The sequence below is a fragment of the Lissotriton vulgaris genome, chromosome 4_1, assembly GCF_964263255.1.
Source record: "Lissotriton vulgaris chromosome 4_1, aLisVul1.2, whole genome shotgun sequence".
Taxonomy (NCBI): domain Eukaryota; kingdom Metazoa; phylum Chordata; class Amphibia; order Caudata; family Salamandridae; genus Lissotriton; species Lissotriton vulgaris.
The window spans coordinates 1,819,712,483-1,819,734,495 of record NC_141691.1 but is presented as its reverse complement, the minus strand read 5'-3'; the positions used below and the strand labels follow the sequence as shown (position 1 = coordinate 1,819,734,495).

Here is a 22,013-nt window from a genome sequence, read left to right as displayed (position 1 = left end):
TACTCTTCTTCATCCTATAAACGTAGTGTACTTCCCAAAAGTAATTCCCACACAGGTTAGCTCGAAAGAGGCGCTCCAATCATACAGATTTTGCTCAGGGAGGGGCTCAGCAATACAAAATTTGAAGACCCCTGCTTCTGCATGGAAAGCTAGGCTCTTTTTTTATCACAAAGCGCTACTATAAACATGTGCACTCATGGCAACATATGAAATAATGGTTACAAATTAAGGCATACACCTACCATTCCCTATAACAGGCGATTTCAGTATAGCTCCTGTACTGCACACAACCAATAGACTTGGATGCACATAAAGTCTGAACCAAAAAACATGCATGTAAGTATGAGATCATGCTGACTAATGCCTTTTAAAACTGTGGAACTTTGATTGGGCTTACTCACTAGTGACATAGCGGTCTGATTTCCAATGTGAACTAGTCAAAGCCTATATAAAGGGTCTAGGTGTCCTACTCTATAATCATTCCGATATAAAAATACGTAACTAACTAAGACAAACACCTCAGCTTCTGAAACTTTCTAAACAATAAGGACCCTTTACTAAAGAGATAATGACACACTGCTGGTTTTAGAAGAGTGTAGCATGGGGTATCATGCCAGCCATTACATAATCACCCTGTGCAGCCAATGTATCCCTCTTCACCACCACCGGAGCACTGCACTGTATCATTGCCCTCATCACCAGTGTTCCGGGTTTATCATGGCTTCATCCCAAGTCACTGAAAATTCCAACTGTCTCTACTATTCTACTATCTATCACTTTCACAGAATTAGCTGAAATGGTACTTCAACCCCAAAGGTAAATTGATAGTTTATCTTGTGGTTAGTTGTCATGCCACCTGAGACTTATCTATGTGTCGTCCTATCTAAAGCCTCAACAATCATTAAGGCAACTTTATCTGTCCAGTGACATTGCCGGAATTACACAATAGGGTAGTGAAACAATTAACATGCCATTTTCATAACTATAGCGAATGATGCATGTCTGCTATGTTTGATCCTCCCTACTGGAACTGCCAACCACAGTGTTGAAGAGTGCTGTGATTGGGCTGTACATTACACAGCGGGTCTCTATTTACTTTGAAAGTGTCCTTGAACCCACAACATATGTCCAGTTATGTTGAGAAAGTAGCATCTGAAAGGAGCAATTTTTGTTGTCTGGCTCGTCTGGTAAATAAAGAATTTCACTAATTTCATAAAACTGATATTCAATGCACAACATAATGGCAGTATATAGATTTCCAGGAGCTAGATAAAAAAATAAAAAGGAAAACCCTTTCAAAAGTAAGCAGAAGTCTGTAACTCTAAGACACATGAATTAAACATACATCTTTACAATCATCAAAGTGTTGAACTGTTGGGGTCAATGCTCATGTCCAATATTGCATTTCTCTAAGATATCTGATGCATTTAGCAACATCTATGCTACTGTAACTATTGTAAGATTGCAAATATACAACATGGGGTAGCGATAGGGAGCGCTGAAATCAGAAGAGCCAATGATAAATACAATGCTGCACAGCAGATAGGCATTTTCCAGAAATTGTGCGTGCATGCAAGGTCAATATTTGTGTGTGCCTCTGGCAATGCAGAAACAAAAGTTGAAGTTTGGAATGCTAGATCACTGCACCACCCAGTATAGTCACAGATACATTTCTTATTAACACTGTTGCCCACCTCAAATGGCCAGCTGCCAAATGGTCATGAATCATACGTTCTAAAGCCCAGGGAATGAGTTAACACAAAGTATTTGCATCAAGCCCACTTTTGAAAACAACTTCAAGATTACTGATAAAGTTCAATATTGATAAAGTGTTCTTTTTTATTTATTTACAAAGAATCTCCTTTTCCGATTCCATCAGGTGGCACAGCTCGTCTTTTTAATTGAATCAATTGAATCAATATTTTCTCCGCTTTTCTCTTACTCATTCTTCGTTATTTTAACTATTGGGCCGTTTTAATAAACACTATGGGATGTGGAACCCACATTGGACTCCTGAGATTTTGTGAAATAATTTTGTTCACCAAACCATTGAGTAAAATGAATTGATAATACAAGTGAAGAAACGAATTAAAATAGTTAAACTAACGAAGAATGAGTAAGAGAAAAGCGGAGAAAAAATTGATTCAATTGATTCAATTTAAAAGACGAGCTGTGCAACCTGAAGGAATCGGAAAAGGAGATTCTTTGTAAATGACATTTCTACACAGCGCACCGAGACAAGGCGCATAGCAGGTGAATGCACGCTGCGAAAATACAACACAGATAAAAAGATGGGTGAAATTCAGACGACTAGGAGTGCACCTCTTTTCTTGAACTGAATAGTTCTTTTTTATTTAGTCTTTTTCAATCTTGAGAATGTTGCAAGCAGATGCAACCAACGCTTTTCGCCCTAGACAAAGACTTGGTCAGGGCATCAGAAACCTGGAAACGTTGTGACTTTCCAACGTGTAGAGTTAAAAGTATCCCATATAGAGCTAGCAGAGCAGCCTGGAAGAAGACAGAAGAAAATACAGTGACGCTGCCGGTACTCATTACACTGGGATTTTTGTCTCTTGAATTAAATATCTGAATGTAGAAACCCGAGTAGCAAATGATTTGGAACTTTGGCAGAACTCTTGCTACCAATTTACAGATTTACTACTGGAACCAGACTTTTGATGCCCTGAAGAAGCCCTTGTCTGGGGCGAAACCCGCTGGTTGCGTCTGCTTGTAATGTTCTCAATATTGAAAAAGAAGAAATAAAAAAGAACAATTTATCAATATTGGACTTTATCAATAATCGTGGAGTTGTTTTGACAGTGGGCTTGATGCCAAATACCTTGTGTTAACTCATGTGTTGCCTCTCATTCCCGTTGCTCTGGCTATGTACCAGCTGTGCACACTGCACAAATTATATATCTAAGTTTCTTGAGTATTAATTATGGGCTTTTACCGATCTATAGGCTTTGGCTTCAGAGGAGTAATGCACTAGTGGAAAAAGAACATTTTAGCAGGCAGGGGAAAATCTGTATTTGAAAGCATCATGTAATCATGGGTATAGGATGTGCATGTTTCATTTCCCACTGTTAAATAACACAAGTGTGCAACCCCTTCACGTTTGCTTTTTGTGCACAGACAACATTTTAAAGATGCGTCAACTCGAAATCTAGGTAGAATAGATGCCTCCATGTTCATCATATATATCATCTATGTGTGGTATTTCCATCACATTATTTTCTGCTGCTGTGCTCTCTGTTAGGAAACTGTTTGTAAAGGCTACTAGAAAGACATTTCATTAAGCCGGCATTTTGCTTACTAACAGCACTTAAACATATGTTACCTTGTGGACTGTTTGATCTGATCTGTTTTTTTATTGTTTGTTTTCTTAACTAGTGAAAAAGTCCATAGATTTTAAATCTAGAGGATTTAAATTGTTTCCAGGGAAAGACATCAGCAGCAAGTTTTCTATCTGTGAGTGCACTCCTTTTTTTCGTTACTTGTTCTAGCTTAATGGTGAACTTTGTGATGTGAGTGTGTATTGTGCTATGTTCCCTTTTTACAAATCGTAACATAAGATTTGCTTCTAAAACACGATTTTTAATTTTATGATAGTTTGCATGGTGGTTTTATACATTTATGAAAGTGACAGACAGTGCAAATTGTAGAGAACTGCAACATATGACAGGCAAATAGCATTACTTTCGAAATGGTAATAAAGAGTGGAGTTTGTGAGGCTTGTGAGTTTTTGGTCTAAGTCTATATTTTAAATAATTTGGATCTGTGTCATGAGATGAGAGTTGTTATAGCAATCACATGTTGTACATGCTTGCGCATTTTGCTGATCCTTGCTGCCACATCTACTCATTGCATGATTTCATTTCTTCACAAGTATAAATGCATGACTTTGTTCTAAATAGATATATTTTTGTTATGAAGGCAATAGCCCTAATGTTGATTTAGCTTTTTAAGCATAAACTGTACATCACGTTGTTAAATGTGGCACTTTGCATGAGATTACAATGAATTGTAGGTTCGGTATTCTGCTTGTTTAAAATCGCAGTCAATTAAATCCTTTTGTTCAATTGGAGACATCAAAATTTAAAGTCTATAAAATTGTCAAATGCATATTATAGATCGAAAAAAGCAAACACAACAGTTATGATCTAAAATTGGTTCACATTAAAATAAAACCACAATATGTCACATTTGGTTTGTCTTACCAAGCAGAAAGGATTTAAGACTGTCAGCTGTTTAGTTGCTCAATAACATGTACCAAAAATGCAGACACTGACGTGCTGAAATAGCTGTCAGTGCTCCCTGACACACATCTTCCCCCTACCCTGCACAGCATCACCACTACCTCAGACAACTGGTTCTGCTGACTTAAACTTAAAAATTAGAGGGATTCCATGTTGCTTATTCAGAACAACGAGAAAATACATGTATACACTCACTATACAAGGTACTCAGTCCTTAATCAGACATAATCAGAGACACTAGAATTATGGATGAATCATACATCTTATTATTTTGCAGTGTTTGGTTCATTTTGTAAAAAGGGAATGTAAATTACACACCATTTTGAAGCATGATTGTCACACATTAATACATGAAGTATTCCAGTGTCACATAATACAAATATTAAAAAATATATATTTTTTCGGCCAACCCTATTCAAAATGTTTTTCACAAGAAAATGATTTTGCCATGTAGTGAATGACAAAATATATTTTTTACATTATTAATCATGTCCTTTTTAATGTAAGTAGTAAAATATCTTCTTTAAAACAAATGATGTTTTTTTTCAAGAAATACGCCTACATCAGACTCATGTAATACAGAAAAGGAGTGCCTCTTTTATTCTGTGCTGCCTAGTTAAGTTTTGAAACTAGTCATGAGTTTTCGTGTATCCTGTCTTAATGATAGAGGATACAGGGAGCACATATATGCATTACGTCATTTCAGAACAATAATGTACATCGCATATGCATTATGTACATCTTACTTGGATGTACTACTATGAAGCATCAAAACTAAAACAAGAAGTTACTTTTTTAAATGTCTTCTAAACTAGCAACACCCTTCTGAGATAGGTCTCGCACTCAGAACAGTGTCTGTTGTATATTTTCCTAAATAAGGAAAAGCTTTTCTACACGAGAAAGATGGAATCTTTTTCGACACATTGTTCGAATTAAAGGTAAATATGTAATATGGTTTTCATGCTACAAACATCATTCTCTCCCTGGTCCATGCAAATGCAGCAAATCCATAATTCACACAAAATGCTGCAGCAAAATCTATTCATTGGGCCTTTGTAATACTTTTTTAAAACACTTTTAAAAAAATGGTGAACTTGCAGATATATAAATAAATGTTAAGCGTTCATTTACAAGGGTCTATGAGACATATTGTTTGCTCAATTAATGTTGAAAAACACATTGTTTGGGCAGAATATGTGGTGTCATTGTAAAGCAATGTATTAGAAATACTATTGTGGGATTTGATTTAATTCTGCATGTCCTTTTTAAATAGTACATCCACTAGAGGGTGTTACACCACAATATCAAAGTTTTAATGTAAACCAAATAAATAGATGTAAATAGATGAGGAGGTAAACATAGCTAATCTATACTTCTCTATATATGTTCGTATTGGTGACATGTTTGTATTCAATATCGTGGAGAAGAGATCAGTGCTAGTAAATATTAGTGCTGTTTTAACATTGCAGCAATTTTTAATAGAAAAAATTAGTAACATGTTAGTATCAAATAATTTAACAAAGAAACTACTTGACGAGACATATCTAGACATCACTGAAAATATCTGACCTATTAAAGCACCATCTACGTTTAGGCATTCTCAAATTCTGGAGATCTTTGAGTCGTTAACTTGTCTTGTTTCTGGACATTGACCATAAAGATGTCAAAAAAGTGGTTATTGTGAACTTAGAAATCTAAATGCATCTCGAATAGTCTGCTTTATAAGAGACTGGTAGTCATACAAACAATTTTCTAGAGCAAACCCAGTTAATACTCAAATAACAGAGAGACAAGGCTGAAGTCAAACAGATAGGATAGATCACTGAGGACATAGGTTACTTTAACAAAAAATGTCTCTGACATAATAGGATTTCAGTTTCTTTGAAGGTAATACAAGTCATTGTAGTGAATAAGGCTGATGAGAGTGAGGGCCAAATCCTGGTTACACTAGAGGAGAAGGCCTAATTCCTATGGCATTTGTACTCTAATGTTGGATGGGGACTCTGGGGAAGGGATTTAGCATTCCTCGAACATTGTTCAAGACCATAGATTTTCTGTTTTCCAAATAGAAGGGACCAGAATTGTTTTTTTTTTTTAAATATATTTTTATTGCAGAGTTATAAACCACAGGATAAAATTAAACAGCCAGTGCACTTGTGGGCTCCCCCCGTCCAATGACAGTTCACAGTTGTACACAGCCATTCAGCCCGCATCCCGGAGGCCGGGCGGCATATCAAATCGCTCGAGAGGAACACAGCACAGTGTACGTCCCATTGGGACCCTGGCGGAGAAGGGACCAGAATTGTTAAGAACATTGTGGGTGATGTAGGCCACATTACATTGAATTCTTGCCTAAACTTGGAGCCATTGTAGGGAACAAAGGATAGGGGAGATGTGGTTAAATAGTGCCATAAAGATATTGGCAATACAGAATTTTCAAACTTCTCAGAATCCGTTCAGTTCACAAGTACTTTATTCAGCCATTAAAAGCCATAAAAGTAAACAATTAAGACACATTAAAACTTTACAGTACAGTTGAAACACTGAGAGAGAATTCACTTGTCCAATGCAGAGAACCTATCATACATATATTACATGTATTAATTTAATTAAGGGAACACATTTTAAAAAGTCAAGCAACAAAAATGTGTACATTAATAAGAAATATTTCCAGTGGTTCTATTTATAGATTGAATGAGGATTGAAATAAGGTGCAACCCTGAGGAACTACTATTAACCCCTTCCTCGCGGGGCTAATTCCCCCGCGGTGCATGGGGTCGGGGCCGCGTGCGGCACTGCGGTGCTCATGACGAGTCCAGCTCGTCATGCTGCACAGTAGAGCTGTGCTCATGAGGAGCTGGACTCATCATGACTCCACCCACTCCTTTAGAACACCCGCACAGGTGGGGAATTCACTGTGCGTGGGAGGCGCCGCAGCACCATGACGAGTCCAGTTCGTCATGTGCACACAATCACCGTACAGCATGTCGAGCTGGACTCATCATGAGCACGAAAAGGGTTAACCCCTTCTGTGCTCATGACGAGCTCAGCTCGTCATGAGGCACGGTGCTTGTGTGCATGACCACACCCATTATCATTATGGCCCAGCACAGCAAGGTGTTAAAAGCTGGAAACTAATGATATGCTCCCATCATGTATGTACTTAATATTTGGATAGGATGATGAAATGGCAATATTTGAAAACTAAATATGCCTAAGTTAAAGATTGGATCTCTTAATATAGGAGGATTAAATGATTGGAAAAAAAGGGGGAAGTTTGAACAATATTTAAATATGATGAATTTAGACATAATATGTTTACAAGAGACTCACTTACCCTGGAGGAAAAAACATATGTTAAACTTTAAAGGTTACAAATTGTTGTCATGCACATCCCAGACCTCCACGATAAGAGGGGTGGCTATAATCGGCAAAGTTGGGCTAGGGGGGGCCAAAAGGTGTAAGGCAGATTCACTAGGAAGATTGGCCATATGTGAAATGAATTTTGGGATCACTATTTGTTCGGTATATGGGTCTAACACAGATGAGTCTGAGGTTTTTAGTCGCATCGAAAATGAACTAACTGATTGGCATACCCCCATAGTATTATGTGGAGATTTTAACATCTCAGTTAATTTTTCGGATGGTAGCCCATACAAAGGTAGGAAGCCTAGGGTGTTTAGGGCGATAACATCAATGATGCATTCACACAGCTTAGTGGATGTTTGGGGAAATCTAGTCACGGGCGACCCAGGGTCTACTTACTTTTCTCATCCTTTTTAATAAATACGCAAAACTGGATTATTTTATGATCTCGACCACTCAGTTGAAGAGTGTCCAAATAAACAAGCTTCCCAAACTTTTGTCAGATCACAATCCCCTGGTTTTGATCATGGACATCAACAAACCATATAAGGTTCCTAGGCCTTGGACATTTGATAAAAAATTACTATCAGATGTGGATTATATTAAACATATGAAAATATGGTCCCAGGTCTTTTTTGATGCTAATAGGTACAGTGCATCAAGGGGAGTGGTTTGGGACAGCTTCAAGGCAGGACTAAGAGGAGAGACCATAAGCTATAATACTCGGGTCTGGAAAAAGATTAAAAGTGAAAGGGAAATATTGATGGGAAAGTTGAGTGAGGCAGAGACACAACACAGAAAGGATATAATTTTAGGAGCCCAATCTGTCGAGAGTTTACATAGAGTAAACTCCCTAAAAACAGAGATCCAGAAACAATTAGCAATAAAGGCGGCAGCCAATTATCAGTCACATAGATCACACCTTTACGAAACTGGGGAGCAAGCAGGCAAAGCACTCGCTCTTCGAATAAGGCAGGTGGCCACTAAGAACATAGTGACACAAATTGAATATCAGGGCCAAACATATGACAAATCAGGCGAAATTTTGGAGGCTTTTAGGAAATTTTTTCAAGAATTATATCAGGAGGAGGCGGGTGGAGAGATTCCTAATATAAGTTGGTTAGACATGGGCAGCAAGCTAAAACAGGCCCACATTGAATCTTTGGAACAAGACATATCTATGTCAGAGTTATTGGAATCCATGCAGGATCTGTCAAATGGAAAGGCTGCGGGCCCGGATGCTATACCGCTAGAGTTGTACAAGAGTTTAAGGGAGGAAACAACACCGCTGCTTTTAGATTTATTCAAAGGTGTTATGAATACCGGTATAATACCCGAGTCTTGGCAAGAAACCAATATAGCGATCTTTCACAAAAAAGGTAAACCAAAGACCAACCCTGGTTCTTACAGACCAATTTCTTTGATTAACAGCGATAACAAGTTATATGCAAAAATTATGGCCGTACGCATGGGGAGGATCATTGCTGACTTGGTTTCCCCCTGGCAGCATGGGTTCATTCCAGGAAGGGGCACTACGGACCACATAAGGAGAGCTATCACCCTATTTGACATCGGTGCTGCTAGGGGGGAGGAGGTCGCAATGATCCTCCTCGATGCGGAGAAGGCATTTGATCGCTTCAGATGGGGCTTTCTCTGGAAGGTCCTGTAGGCAAGGGGATTTGGTCCAAGATTCTGTCAAGCCATTCAGGCTATGTATTCATCACCTATGGCAAGAATCCAACTAATGGGTGAAAGATCGGGTAAGATTAACATAACAAGGGGTACGAGACAGGGTTGTCCATGTTCACCAATTCTTTTTGCGCTCTGTATAGACCCCTTAATTACACAAATAATGAACAATGTGATCATTAAACCAGTACTTAATAATGGATATCAGACTAAAACTCTCGCATATGCTGATGATTTAGCAGTAACCACCAGAGACCCAGAGTCAGCTATGAGGGAAGTAGTTAATATAACCAATCGGTTTGGAGATGTGTCGGGTTACCGATTAAATCTAGACAAAACACAAGTACTATGTCCAAAAAAAATAGTCAAGCTGGATGCTAGATATGTGGACTCAGTGGTTTACCTGGGTATAATAATAAATGCTGAACCGGGTAAAAGAATTCATGATAATTACACACCGCTCTTGCATTCAATGGAAACAGATTTAAAAAGAATGGATTCACTACAGCTGTCGTTAATTGGGAGGGCTAATGTTATAAAAATGACAATGTTTCCAAAGGTTTTATACAAATTAAGGTCAATTCCATTTACATTCGAAGAGAAGATTATTAGGAAGATCGAGGCTATATTTATGAAATTCCTGTGGCAATACGGCAAAATAAGACGATCTGATAGATATATGTCATTACCACAAGAAAGAGGAGGGCTAGGATTGCCAAATATAAGGAGCTATCATTATGTTTGTCTCCTCACAGATATGGCAATCCTATTCCATCCAGGGGGCCCAACCCTTAGGCAGGCAGTGATACCATCAATCTTTCAGTTACTATTGGGAAGTGAAGCAGCTGGGGTTTTATTGCGGAGAACCCAGAGGAGCTATTACAAGAAATGTGGGTATAGATCGATTGAAGATGTTTGGTATATGTGGAAAATTGTTTAAAAAAACCTTGATATACCTACTTTTCATAAAGGTATACCACTTTGGAATTCAACACTTTTCCCAAACCTTAGCAGAGATGGATTGTGGTGTCATTGGGAGAATCAGGGTATTGTAGAGCTGGGGCAAATAATGATTGGAGATCAATGTAGAACACTTGAAGAACTTACGCAACAGTATGCATTGCAAGGTTATCAAGAGTTTAAATATTTGCAGCTTCTCATTAGAATTAAATCAATAAGGCCAAGTATTAATTTGACAAGGAGATATGAATTATTAGAGTATCTGAAGTCTGGGGGTCACAGAATTAGGGATATATATAAAATATTTGGTGAAGCATCAATTGATGATATGGGCAAAATGGAAGCTGCATGGTCCAAAAAATTGGGGGATCCGGAAGTAGATCTCGATAAAGCTCTAGCCATGGATAAAATATTTCTGCGCTTCTCAAATCTCAGGGCCCAACACTACAAAACCCTATTCAATGTATACTATACACCGGATAAATTATTTTCTTGGGGGAAAGCGGTAGATAGCAATTGCCCTAGATGTGGAAATGGCTCAGCTGATATCATACACATGTTCTATGGCTTCGAAAAACTAAAAAACATTAAAATTGAAATAGAGCGGTTTTTAGAGGGGCTGCTTGATATTAAAATTAATCTATCCCCAATCCTGATAATAACAGGATGTGATGTGAAATTAAATATGAGCTCTGAGGCCGAAGCATTAGTTTTTATCGCTGTAGCAATCCTTAGGATTTTAATCAGTGCAGCATGGAAGGATATAGAAGCACCTACGTTTCAAATGTGGTTATGTAGAATGTTGGGAATCCACAATATCGAGGAAGCATTATATGAATTAAAGGGAGCAAAGATAAGGGAAATGAGTGTGCGAGGAGGGCAGCAAGATTGTAAAATGAATGACTTATTGATATTGGAGCTGTTTAATTTGTATGTTATTTTTTTTTATCGATGGTGTATCTCTATGTATGTATGTATTTTTCGAATTTGTAATTTACTGGTATGAACTCTCAATAAAAATAATAATTAAAAAAAAAATAAGGTGTTAAAAGCCATAAAAGTAAACAATTAAGACACATTAAAACTTAACAGTACAGTTGAAAGACTGAGAGAGAATTCACTTGTCCAGTGCAGAGAACCTATCATACATATATTACATGTACTACAATTAATTCAGGAAACACATTTTAAAAAGTTAAGCAACCAAAATGTGTACATTAATAAGGATAATTTCCAGTGGTTCTATTTATAGATTGAAATAAGGTGGAACCCTGAGGAACTACTTGTCCAAGTTAGATATTGCTAGAAACAGAGCCACCTATGTTCATTGTGAGAGCATTCTTTGAAAATAACTTAGGTATGTGCTATTCCGCTTGGCACTGATTAACACTCGTTCTTTTGTCAAACATGCCAATGAGACGACCAAATTCATTGAAAGCCACCAATTAGATGTTCTCTTTCTAACAGAAACGTGGGCTACCGACCACTCCGGCTAAGATCTATTGATAGCAACTCCTCCAGGCTATTCTATGATAAGAGCAGACAAGTTAAAAAACAAAGGTGGAGGTTTAGGAATCATTTTTCAAAATCACCTTAAGTGCGGAGCCGACCCAATGCCCAACTCAGAATGTGAATCCCTTTCCTTCCATCTGGAATTAACTAACAATCACACATTTAAAGGCTTACTTATATATCGTCCCCCTGGCCATAAACGCGACTTCCTACAGTCTATTTCCACTCTGGTCGAAGATGGAGCCTGTAATAGAATTTTACCTGGACTGTAAGGAGCATATTGATAGTGAAGCTTTTCTGAATATAATGACATCCTTTAACCTTCCCCAATGTGTACAGCAGCCCACACACAGTGCTGGTTATATTCTACATGCCATTTTTTCTAATACTCTCTCCATTTCAGTGAAGGACTCTCTTCCACTTACATGGTCTGACCATAAGACTATTACATTTAATGTAACGGCCCCCTCCCCCCCCCCGGTTTAAATTAGGTTATCATATTCTAACCCCACGTTACATTTTCTTTGGTCCAAAACCAATTTTAATATTTTACAACAACTCGTTTCTTACGCGGATCATGCCTCAGGGATTGATCCAACACAGGCCGCAGAAAGTTATTCACATTGGCTTTACACCACCATTTCCAAAGCTGTGCCCAAAAATTGTAGAGGCCCTTCTAATCTTAATCAATCTGCACCTTCGTTTAATGATTCTCTACATCAGAAAAAACTAAATTGTAGAAGACTTGAAAGGAAATGGAGATCAAACTATAATCTCTCCGATAGATATAAACAGTATCTGGCTATTTGCAATGCTACCATTAGGAAGGAAAAATCTGTCTATTTTATACATCAAATTGAACATCTAAACATTCCTCTAAAGATCTCTTTCAAGTCATAAACAAACTTACCAAACCTCCTGAAAATAGAGGAAGTAACACTACACTCTAGCTTTTTGTGAGAACAAGGAGTCTCATTTTTGTACTAAGGTAGATCAAATCTACCATCCATGTACCCATCTTAGGACCAACAATCTCAACACCAGCAGCCCTATCCCACCACCAGGTTCTTCCCTTGAACCTAAGTCCTTGGACAAAATCCTCCAACCCAAACTCAGTCAATTCTCTCCTTTTATGGAAACTGAGGTGCTTAACCTGCTCAAGTCTACCAAATTGGGATCAACCCAAGATCTCTGACCCCCTTTGATGCCTAAAAAGGTTCCTATTCCTATCGCCTCCTATCTCACGAACATCTTTAATGGGATGTTTAGCTCGGGGATCTTCCCTAAACTGTGGAAAAAGGCCTCCATTCTTCCACTTCTTAAAAAACCCAATTTGGACATGAATAATCCAGAAAACTATGGCCCTATCTCGAGGCCACCATTTTCAACGAAAATAGTTAAAAAACGTATTAACTCTCAACTGATACAGTTCATTCAGGACAATCAGATATTGGACTCAGTACAATTTGACTTTAGGGCCTAGCATAGCACTGACACAGCTCTAATCAAGACTACAGATGAAATTTAAAAAAACTTGATAAAGAAGGGTCTGCAGCACTCCTCGATCTGTTGGCGGCATTCGATACTATGGACCATGCCACCGTCATTGACTGCCTTGAAAAATTGGGTATCATTGACAAACCTCTTAACATACTCCAGTCACTCCCTGAGTCCCCTACTCTTCAATATTTATGTCATCGAGCTCTCCTCTCTGATTAGATCATTCGGGTTTGCACCTACTTCATATTCAGACAGCACACAGGTTGTTGTTTCAAACGAAGTAGAATTTAATACCTCCCAGTTTCACAACTGTATGAGAGCAGTCAGTAACTATATGGGCAAATATTGCCTTAAATTAAATTCGGAGAGCACTGAGGTCATTCTAATTGGCAACAAACCCCAGTTCTGGAGACTAGCATGTCAGCCTACGGACTTGGGAACTCTTCTCATCCCATCCTAAAAGTAAAAAATCTTGGCATAGTTATCGACGAGAAATTGAATTTTAATAAGCAGATCTGCTTGGTCATCTCCTCTAGTTGTAATACTTCGAGAATCATTAAGTAGATTCTCTCATTCATTCTCCTTACCTCCAGAAAAATTGCACTACTGTAATGACCTATAAATTAAGTTCCAAAAACAGTACACCAGGAAATTTCAAAGTGTTCAAAATGCAGCAGCGAGGCATATTCTCGATTTACCCAAATTTCATTCTGTGTCAGCTTATATCTAAAAGCTGCACTGGCTTGTAGTGGCTATCCCGATCAAATTCAAGGCTCTGTGCCTTACTTACAAAGCCTTCCACGAGTCTGGCCACAGGTTCTTCAAATAATCCCTAGCCTAGTACATACCCAATCGAGATTTAAGATCCAAAAATACATTTACGATCTCGTGCCCTAGATTTAAGAGACTCGAATGGGGGCAGTTGTTTCTCCTCTGAAGCTGAAATGCTTTGGAACAGCTTGCCAATATATATCAAAGCAGCTCCCATGTTACAAAGCTTTAAGAAACTTGTCAAAACTTGGCTTTTTTATGCTTAGCTTCCTTTGCTTCTTTCTCTTTCTACACTGTAACACCCGGACTAAGTGCCAAGACAACCTTGGATAATCGCGCAATCTAGACGTTTCCATACCATAACATTCCAATGCCCTTACTTTTAAATCTGAAGCTTAATCAACTAAGTATTGCAACCTAGACCATTATTTTCAGTAATACACCTCTAAATAAGATCACCAAGAAAGTGTCTACACAGCGCTTCGAGGCTGCATTGAAGAGAAGAAAACAAAAACGCCATAGTTTGTGTAATTGAAGGAATCCTACTGCAACTTCACTCAATCAATTTTCAATAGAGTTCTCATTCTCAAAGTAGTTGTGAAATATGTCTTTAATATGAATGTTGACAGCCAGTAGAGAGGCCTTCCTCCCCAGTGTATGCGAAGGGAAAACAAATTGCTTTCAATATACAAGTTGAAAATGAGTGCTACATTTACTGCTTAACTCCTCTCTAACACTGCTGATCCCTATATTGCTATTCAGAAGAAAACATTCCTGGTTTGGGGGATGTTGAGTGTCTACAGTGATTTGTAGACAAACTGGCCAAAAATGGTCCTCTAGAAAATAATTCAATCTATAGGAGATCTTATGTAGTCATCTTCAGTATTCAATTTTATCTCACCCTCATTCACATTCACATTCATGTTCATGTGAGCTCAAACAACTCTCATAAATAAATTTATCGACAGGCAGATAGAGCTTTGCCTTCTGACCATCAAGTCTCCCTGGCTCTCTCAAACATTTGTCCTTTGCATTTTGCCTGTTGATTCTCATTTCTGGGCTTATCTTTTTTTCTCTTGATATATGTTGTGCTCTCTCAGGAGAAAAATACAGCCTGTACTGTTAGGGAAGAGGATAATGAAAAGCAGTGCATAATGGTGGTTCTGCTAATCTTCATCTATGGTTGTGGCCACATTAGTGATGGTCTATCTTAATATGGAATACACTGACATGAAGCGTATATGCCATCAATTAAATGTCCTTTGTTAAATGTATTATTTCAAAAGATTTTTTGTACAATTATATAAACTCTCACTTGGAGTTTTTTTTGTTATAGATGCAATATGCAAATTAAGTAAAACATGTTTTAAACATTTTAATTACAATGAATCTTTGTTTTCAATTTGCAAAAACTTTTTTTAAATTAGAATTATGAAGAATGTGTTTTATTGTTTACCTTTTGAAGCTTGGCATAACTGCCTGTAGTCTGCAAGGCATTTGCCATAAAATTAATTGTATTTTGCTGAGTTTTGACTTTATTACTGTTTTGATTCTGTATATATATATTTTACACATTACCTTCAAGTTAAGCCTCTGCTCCATGTCACAGATGCTAGGGGCTTGATCTCAGGTTAATTGAATGATTTTAAGGGTGTACCTTGACAAGTGTGGTTATTACTTGTGATCAGTACTTAATCTGTAAAACTCATTAGTGCTGGGACCCTGTCAAGAGGTCACTGCAGCTTGCACCACCCATTGCCCCTGCCAAGCCAGAACTGCCAATGACATTACTAACACAACCACTGCCATCACACACCTACAAGTGTGACAATTGAGACTATTCCAGGCCCCTAAAGCTATAAGAATAGCTATAAGAATAGCTTGGGTGGCAGATATCAGTAATTTGTAATTTTTAATTTATAATTAATCCATAAACAATAGTTGCTGTGCTAAGCACTGAATTATACAAACAGCTCCACCATGTGGCAGACTGTCATAAGTGCCATTGTTGCCAATTAAATGTCTGTGCTGAATACCGGAAACCACATGTGCAAATTAAGTGGTGGGTACTCACTCCGCTCATCTAATACACCAATTTCTTATACATCGTATTAAGGTAAATAATAACCAAACACTGTTTTTGAACAATAGTCAAGGTTTAATAAGTTGCTTATGTCATTCATGTCTTCGGAGCATTTACATTTCTTACACACCTCAATACCAGAAAAAAAAAGAGCATATTATTTACTTAAAGTGGGACAAGTGTGAGCTATAAGCATATAATCCTAGTGGCTATGACAATGATTAAGCTATGAAGATTGGTTAAGGGGATGTATTTATGACAACGAGGCTCACGTTTCAGATCACACTGTGAATTTTAGTTTTTTGATACCACTCTATTTTGATAAATAAATCTCCCTAAAAGTATAGACAGTATCATGATAAAAACAGTATTAAAATGACCCTGGCAATATTTTGGTGACGTAGAGCAGGTGATGTAGTTGTAGGTCAACAAAATTGAGGTTGATATTGTAAAATACAAATCATACTGCACTACTGTCTTGTTGCAAGGCCGCCACAGGGGGAATATAAAGGCAATTTATCGTTTGCAAATGTGAGGCGGTAGTTTTGTGAACAAAAACATTTGTATTATTTGAAGGCTATTGATAGTTTACCCTCTAATGTTAAAAAGAAAGTATATTTACATGATAAATAAACAAACACAATGGAAGCATTGCCCAAATGATACACTGACTGCATTTTCAATTATCTGAATTAATGTATCCTCTAAAAAAACTCAAGCACTTGATTAAAAAGTGTACATCTCAGCTTCTGAGTTTACGTATTTGCAATGGAGAATAGGTGATACTAATAATCGTTCCTGACAGTTTGGATGGCCCAGACGTAGACACACATATAACTAGAAGGTTTCACTATTACATAAGGTACTGATGCAGTATGGGCTTGAGAAGTATTCATCAAGCAAAAAAATCATAATAATTTGAGACGTTTTATGGGAGAAACAATCCAGACAATATTTGACTCGCAGAAAATATGTCAAACTACTATCTTCCAGTGCACAGCATTTTATTCTGGTACATTAGAGAGCATGCAACAATTGTCTGCTCCTCGGTATACTTAGATCTTGTTCTGATATTCTTCTCCTCATTCATTTCTGTTCTATGTTTCCACTTAAACGTCGAGACTCGTCTAATCCCAGATTGAACTTTCCCTGTGTGTTCTTTTTGTTTTGATCTTCCTGCAAAAGATCTTCTGCTTACTGTTCTGTGGTCTATCTTTGGGTTTGAAAATTGTTTTTGTCAGACTTCTCTTCCCCCCCACCCACCCAAAACGTTGAAGTTGCAGAGACCAATCAACTTTAACAGAGAAAACACTGCACTGGCTGCTGTCATCATTTGTCATTGCCATAGGATAGGGGCCAATCTGCAAAATATTAGCTGGTGTAACTCTTGTGCTTTCAGAGCTGATGCTTCACACTCTGCTTTACACCACTGAAAAGTCTCCTCCCTAATTCCATCTTCAATTGCTTCCTGATTTAAAGTTTTCGGAAAGGGTACACATCAAAACGTCTCCTGTGACGTCATGGTAGTACTCAATGAGGCTCAATATTCCCCCCAGATTGGTCTACGTCGTTGTGGTCTTTCAATCTATGTCAGCACGGGTATTTGGAGCCCTTCGATAAATACCAATACCTTCTCAACCTGGCACTTACTTACCTTAATAATAGGCTTTGCGCTTCACAGAACTTTGAGGCCTCGCTTCAAATGGTTTTAGCTCAGGGCAATTCAGACAATTCGGAATGTGTCCAAAACTTTTCAGACCTGGGCCACCAACCTCTGGAAGCTGGCAGGTATAGTGGTGAACAAAAAAGGCATAACCTGGAACTAGAATCGGCTTTGTGGGATACTTATTAAGATTTCATAATAACATTGCAGCTGGAGGGTCTGGAAGAAAATATACGGTAATCTCTGCACTTCAAAATTGAACCACAGTTGCTGGCCGCTGTATCATTCAGTCTGTTATCTGCCACGCTTTGCAGACATCTAGCAAGCCTGTTAAATGTTTTCACATTGATCCTCAAGCTATGTCCTTTAAATAGCCTCTTCCTGATACTCTTGCCCACACGCTACCCTAGTAGATAGTGTTCTTGCCGGTGTCTATATCAACGTCCTGTGGTACTCAGCACCTGCTAATCATTTGCTGGCTGTGGGTTCTGGTGTGTAAGAACTGCTCTATAACAACCAACTTTAACCAAGAACTCTGAGACACCCATTCCTTTCTCCCTCACCCTATGCCTTTTTTCGTGTGCAGACCTACTTGAGTAGGGCACTCTTGTTGCAATATAGAGTCTAGCCTGTCATAATCTCCCTTATGTAGCTTCTCTAACCATCCAGGGAGTTTTTCAGAGTGTACACAATTTAGTCCAGCATCTCATGACATCTCGCACATTGTTTGGTTAAAAGGTGCAGTAGTAGGGAAAACATGCTGCACAATTTGGTTTTTCCCAGCTTTGGTGCCCACGTTGTAGCCTCCAAACTGATTCTGGTGGTCTGTTACAATATCAAGACAGGTTGCATCCTCGTAATGAGGTTGTTGCAAATAAAATAATCCAGAGAAGACTCATCCCTTACTTTCACTCTAACAAGTCTAGCTTTTTCATTGATCTGCATGAGTGCAAGGAGAACCTTCATGACCAGTCTTTTTTTTTATCAAAGTCCATCCACCAATACTCAGATTTTTATGGCAGAAATGTGTCTAAGTCCATGTACGCCTGGTGTTGAGACTAGCCTAGAAGTCTTGTGAGACAGTCTCTCTCTTCTCAGCTACATAATGACTAGGCAAGAAATGTTAGGCATTGCTGAGAACATGGATAAGAATCCCCTGGTCCCAAATCAACAAGTCTGTCAAGAACATGACTGCCTTTGTCTGTATAGCTTCATAATCCTGACTGATATCTAATTCTAGCTTAGTAACCTGCACAGGTAGTGCATTGACATAAACCTTTACTCCTCATATGGGCCTCATCACTACTGATCCAGATTCCATCCAAATAATTCCAATCCAAGGTTTTAGGTCTTCTTGTCTTAAAGAACATGTTTGGGACTGCCACTTGAGAGATGCTTCCCTCCCTTTTTCAAAAATAAATCTCATTGTAATCATGTGTGATTACTTAAACTCATCACATGTGCAAAAAAATCAAATAATTAGAATGAAGTAATCAAACATTGTAAAATGCATATACTTATGACCTGCATTTGATCAATGTAATGCACATTTAAAAGTATATTTAACAAGTTATATGCTGCCACCTTTTTCCCCATTCATCCAAACCACACCATGGATGAGATGTCATGAGATGATTTTGTTAGCTCTTCTTAGCACCGTGCATCCATGTTTCCCAAGATTAATGCAACCTTTTCAGGAGTTCATTGAACTACAAATGGAAAAGAGCAGGGGACTACCCATATCACGTAATCAATACATTTTTAATGCTCACATTGTTTTGCCTTTCACACTAATCGAGTTGTATCACATTTTCGCCATCAGCTTAGTAAATCTACTGCTTCCTCCTCTTTACCTCACTTGTGGAACATACTCATACGTCGGCGGGAACATCCACACGTCCTAGCCTTAGGATATATTTCCTATATTTCTTTGGTGGTGTGACGGCATGTGGAGCTGGAGCTTACATTGGTGACATCGGCAAAGGAACGACTGGAACATAAGAAACACAATGGCCTCACTCTTAACCTTTTCTACTTCTAGGGCAATTACAACCTGCTGTTCAACCAACCTGCTTTTCTCCACTTCTTTCACCAAGTATTTCATCAGAGAGATGTAACATCTGATAGTAAGGGATCCACATTGTAGAGGTGGACCTCAGCAAGGCCTACCAGTGATAGGGGTTCGCCCTTCTCGGCACACAAGTCATCAGACCAGTAAATAGAAGTTGGCACAGAAACTGAAATAAGAAATAGATATTTTATTAACCTTATGAGGTGGAACTACATTCACACAACACCCTTCTGTAGTGTATGAAGTAGCATAGCACAAGGAGTAGAAGAACCATGGGTCTTTCATACCCCCACAGGAGCTCAAAAGAAGGCGGTACAAGCCCACATAGGAGAGTTACATATATAAATGGTCATACAGAAATGCACAGTCAACAAAGAAGGAGTAGCCAACAGTTGCTGTCTTTTGTAGAAACATCCTGACAGTAACAAAACTAAACAGGTGCATGGGCATCTACAAACTCTGCTGCACATGTGCAGAGTAGCAGAGGCTATGTATAGCCAGTTCTTTGAGCAAAGCACAAGGGCAAATGACAGAGAAGAAGGAAAGAACACATGGCAGACAAAATTGCTGCCGGAAACAAGATGGCTTCAGCTAAATGCTAACATTGATCTCTGCCAAATTTCCAAAACATGACTGGGATCGGCGGCTTTTCTGAAACATCCAATCTATCAAGGGTCATGTCTCTGCCATTCAATCTTCCTATTCTTTATGCCCTAATATTTCTACAAAGCCATTAACAATGCTGGCTTTACCCCTGTTGCTTTAAATTGTCTAACTTTGCACTGCTCCTCCTGTGACTCGACACTCATAGCTCTGCGTACAGCAACATTTTAATCCTGATCCATTTTCCTTTTCCTGTTATAGCATTAACGGCTGATCTTTGGTTAATTTCAATGATTTTTTTCCTGAGTCAAGACTCAGATCTGCACTACTAGCCACAATGTCATAATTGTTCCCCAATATTTGAGGCTGATGGGACTATTCAACAATATAAAAGTTGAGAATGCGAGTAATCCCCACAACACAGAAATTGGGTACTTGATTTATAAAGAGAGGATGTCTAGCCTTTGATGTTATGTTTCAAAAAGGGGCAACACTTTATTGCCTTAACCACTTGACTGCCTGTCTGTCTGTTCATGCCGATGCCAGATTTATTTCACCATAACTTGTCCGGAACTTGGAACAACATTGGAGTGAGACATGATATCTAGAGGTAGTGCCAGAATTGCAATACATACATCATGTCATAATCTTTGGGTCAGTTGTATCACGTTTATGTAATTCAACATGGCATCCAAGGGATTAAATATATATGTGTCTGAGCAATAAAATGTACCCAAGCGAGGGAAATAACACAATTTTTGTTCATTTATTTATTTCGAAAGATTCATATAGCGCGAACATGACCACCGAGGATATCAGAGCGCTTTGCAGTTTATGCATCAGAGGGGTACAAGCAAACAAAACAAAATCAACCAAGCAAAAAATTCACAGTCATATAATGTCCGCTATTCTCATGAGCCAGGAAGCTGGACCACAAATCAACGTCTATGGCCCATGCGTCCAATGGAGAAGCCTGACTGAGGCAGAAATTTCTTCTTCAAAAGCCCTTTGACTTCTCTTTTTTTAAGAGGGCAGTTGACTTCGGGGGGAAGGGAGTTCCAGATCCTCGGAGCCATACCTGAGAAAGCTTGATTGTAGGTTTTTTTCTTGAATTTTTGTAGGTTGAGCAATAGGGTGTTGGCACTTTTGGAGGCTCTCAAACCACAAGAGAGCTCATGCTTCTGAGCGAGGTAAAGCGGGGTCTTGAAGTGGATGGCGTTGTGTGCCATGCATGCAATTTTTAACTGTATCTGACCTTCATATGGAAGCCAATTCAAAGCCAGCAAATCTGGAGAAATATGGTTGTATTTTTTGGTGCCAGTTACTATCCTAGCAGCCGAATTGAGGGTAACCCTAAGAGGAGCCGTCTTCACTCTGGGCAAGCCACACAGCGTTGCACTACTATAGTCCAGCTTTGATATCACTAATGCTTGCACTGCAACCTTTAGGTCATGGGCAGGGAGATAGGGTTCGAATTTTCTTAGGATGCTGAGTTGGAAGTTCACTACTTTGGTGAGGGAACTAATGTGCTTCTGC

At 38.6% G+C, this 22,013-nt stretch overlaps 1 protein-coding gene across 1 annotated transcript in view; it reads left to right on the top strand.

The window, feature by feature from the left end:
- CSMD3 (CUB and Sushi multiple domains 3) overlaps nucleotides 1-22,013 on the top strand; it is a 2,596,150-nt gene that overhangs the window by 898,191 nt on the left and 1,675,946 nt on the right. The window contains exon 8 of the mRNA XM_086918068.1: nucleotides 3,394-3,471. Coding sequence (XP_086774194.1) covers nucleotides 3,394-3,471 — 78 coding nt within the window. The remainder of the gene's footprint in view (nucleotides 1-3,393; nucleotides 3,472-22,013) is intronic.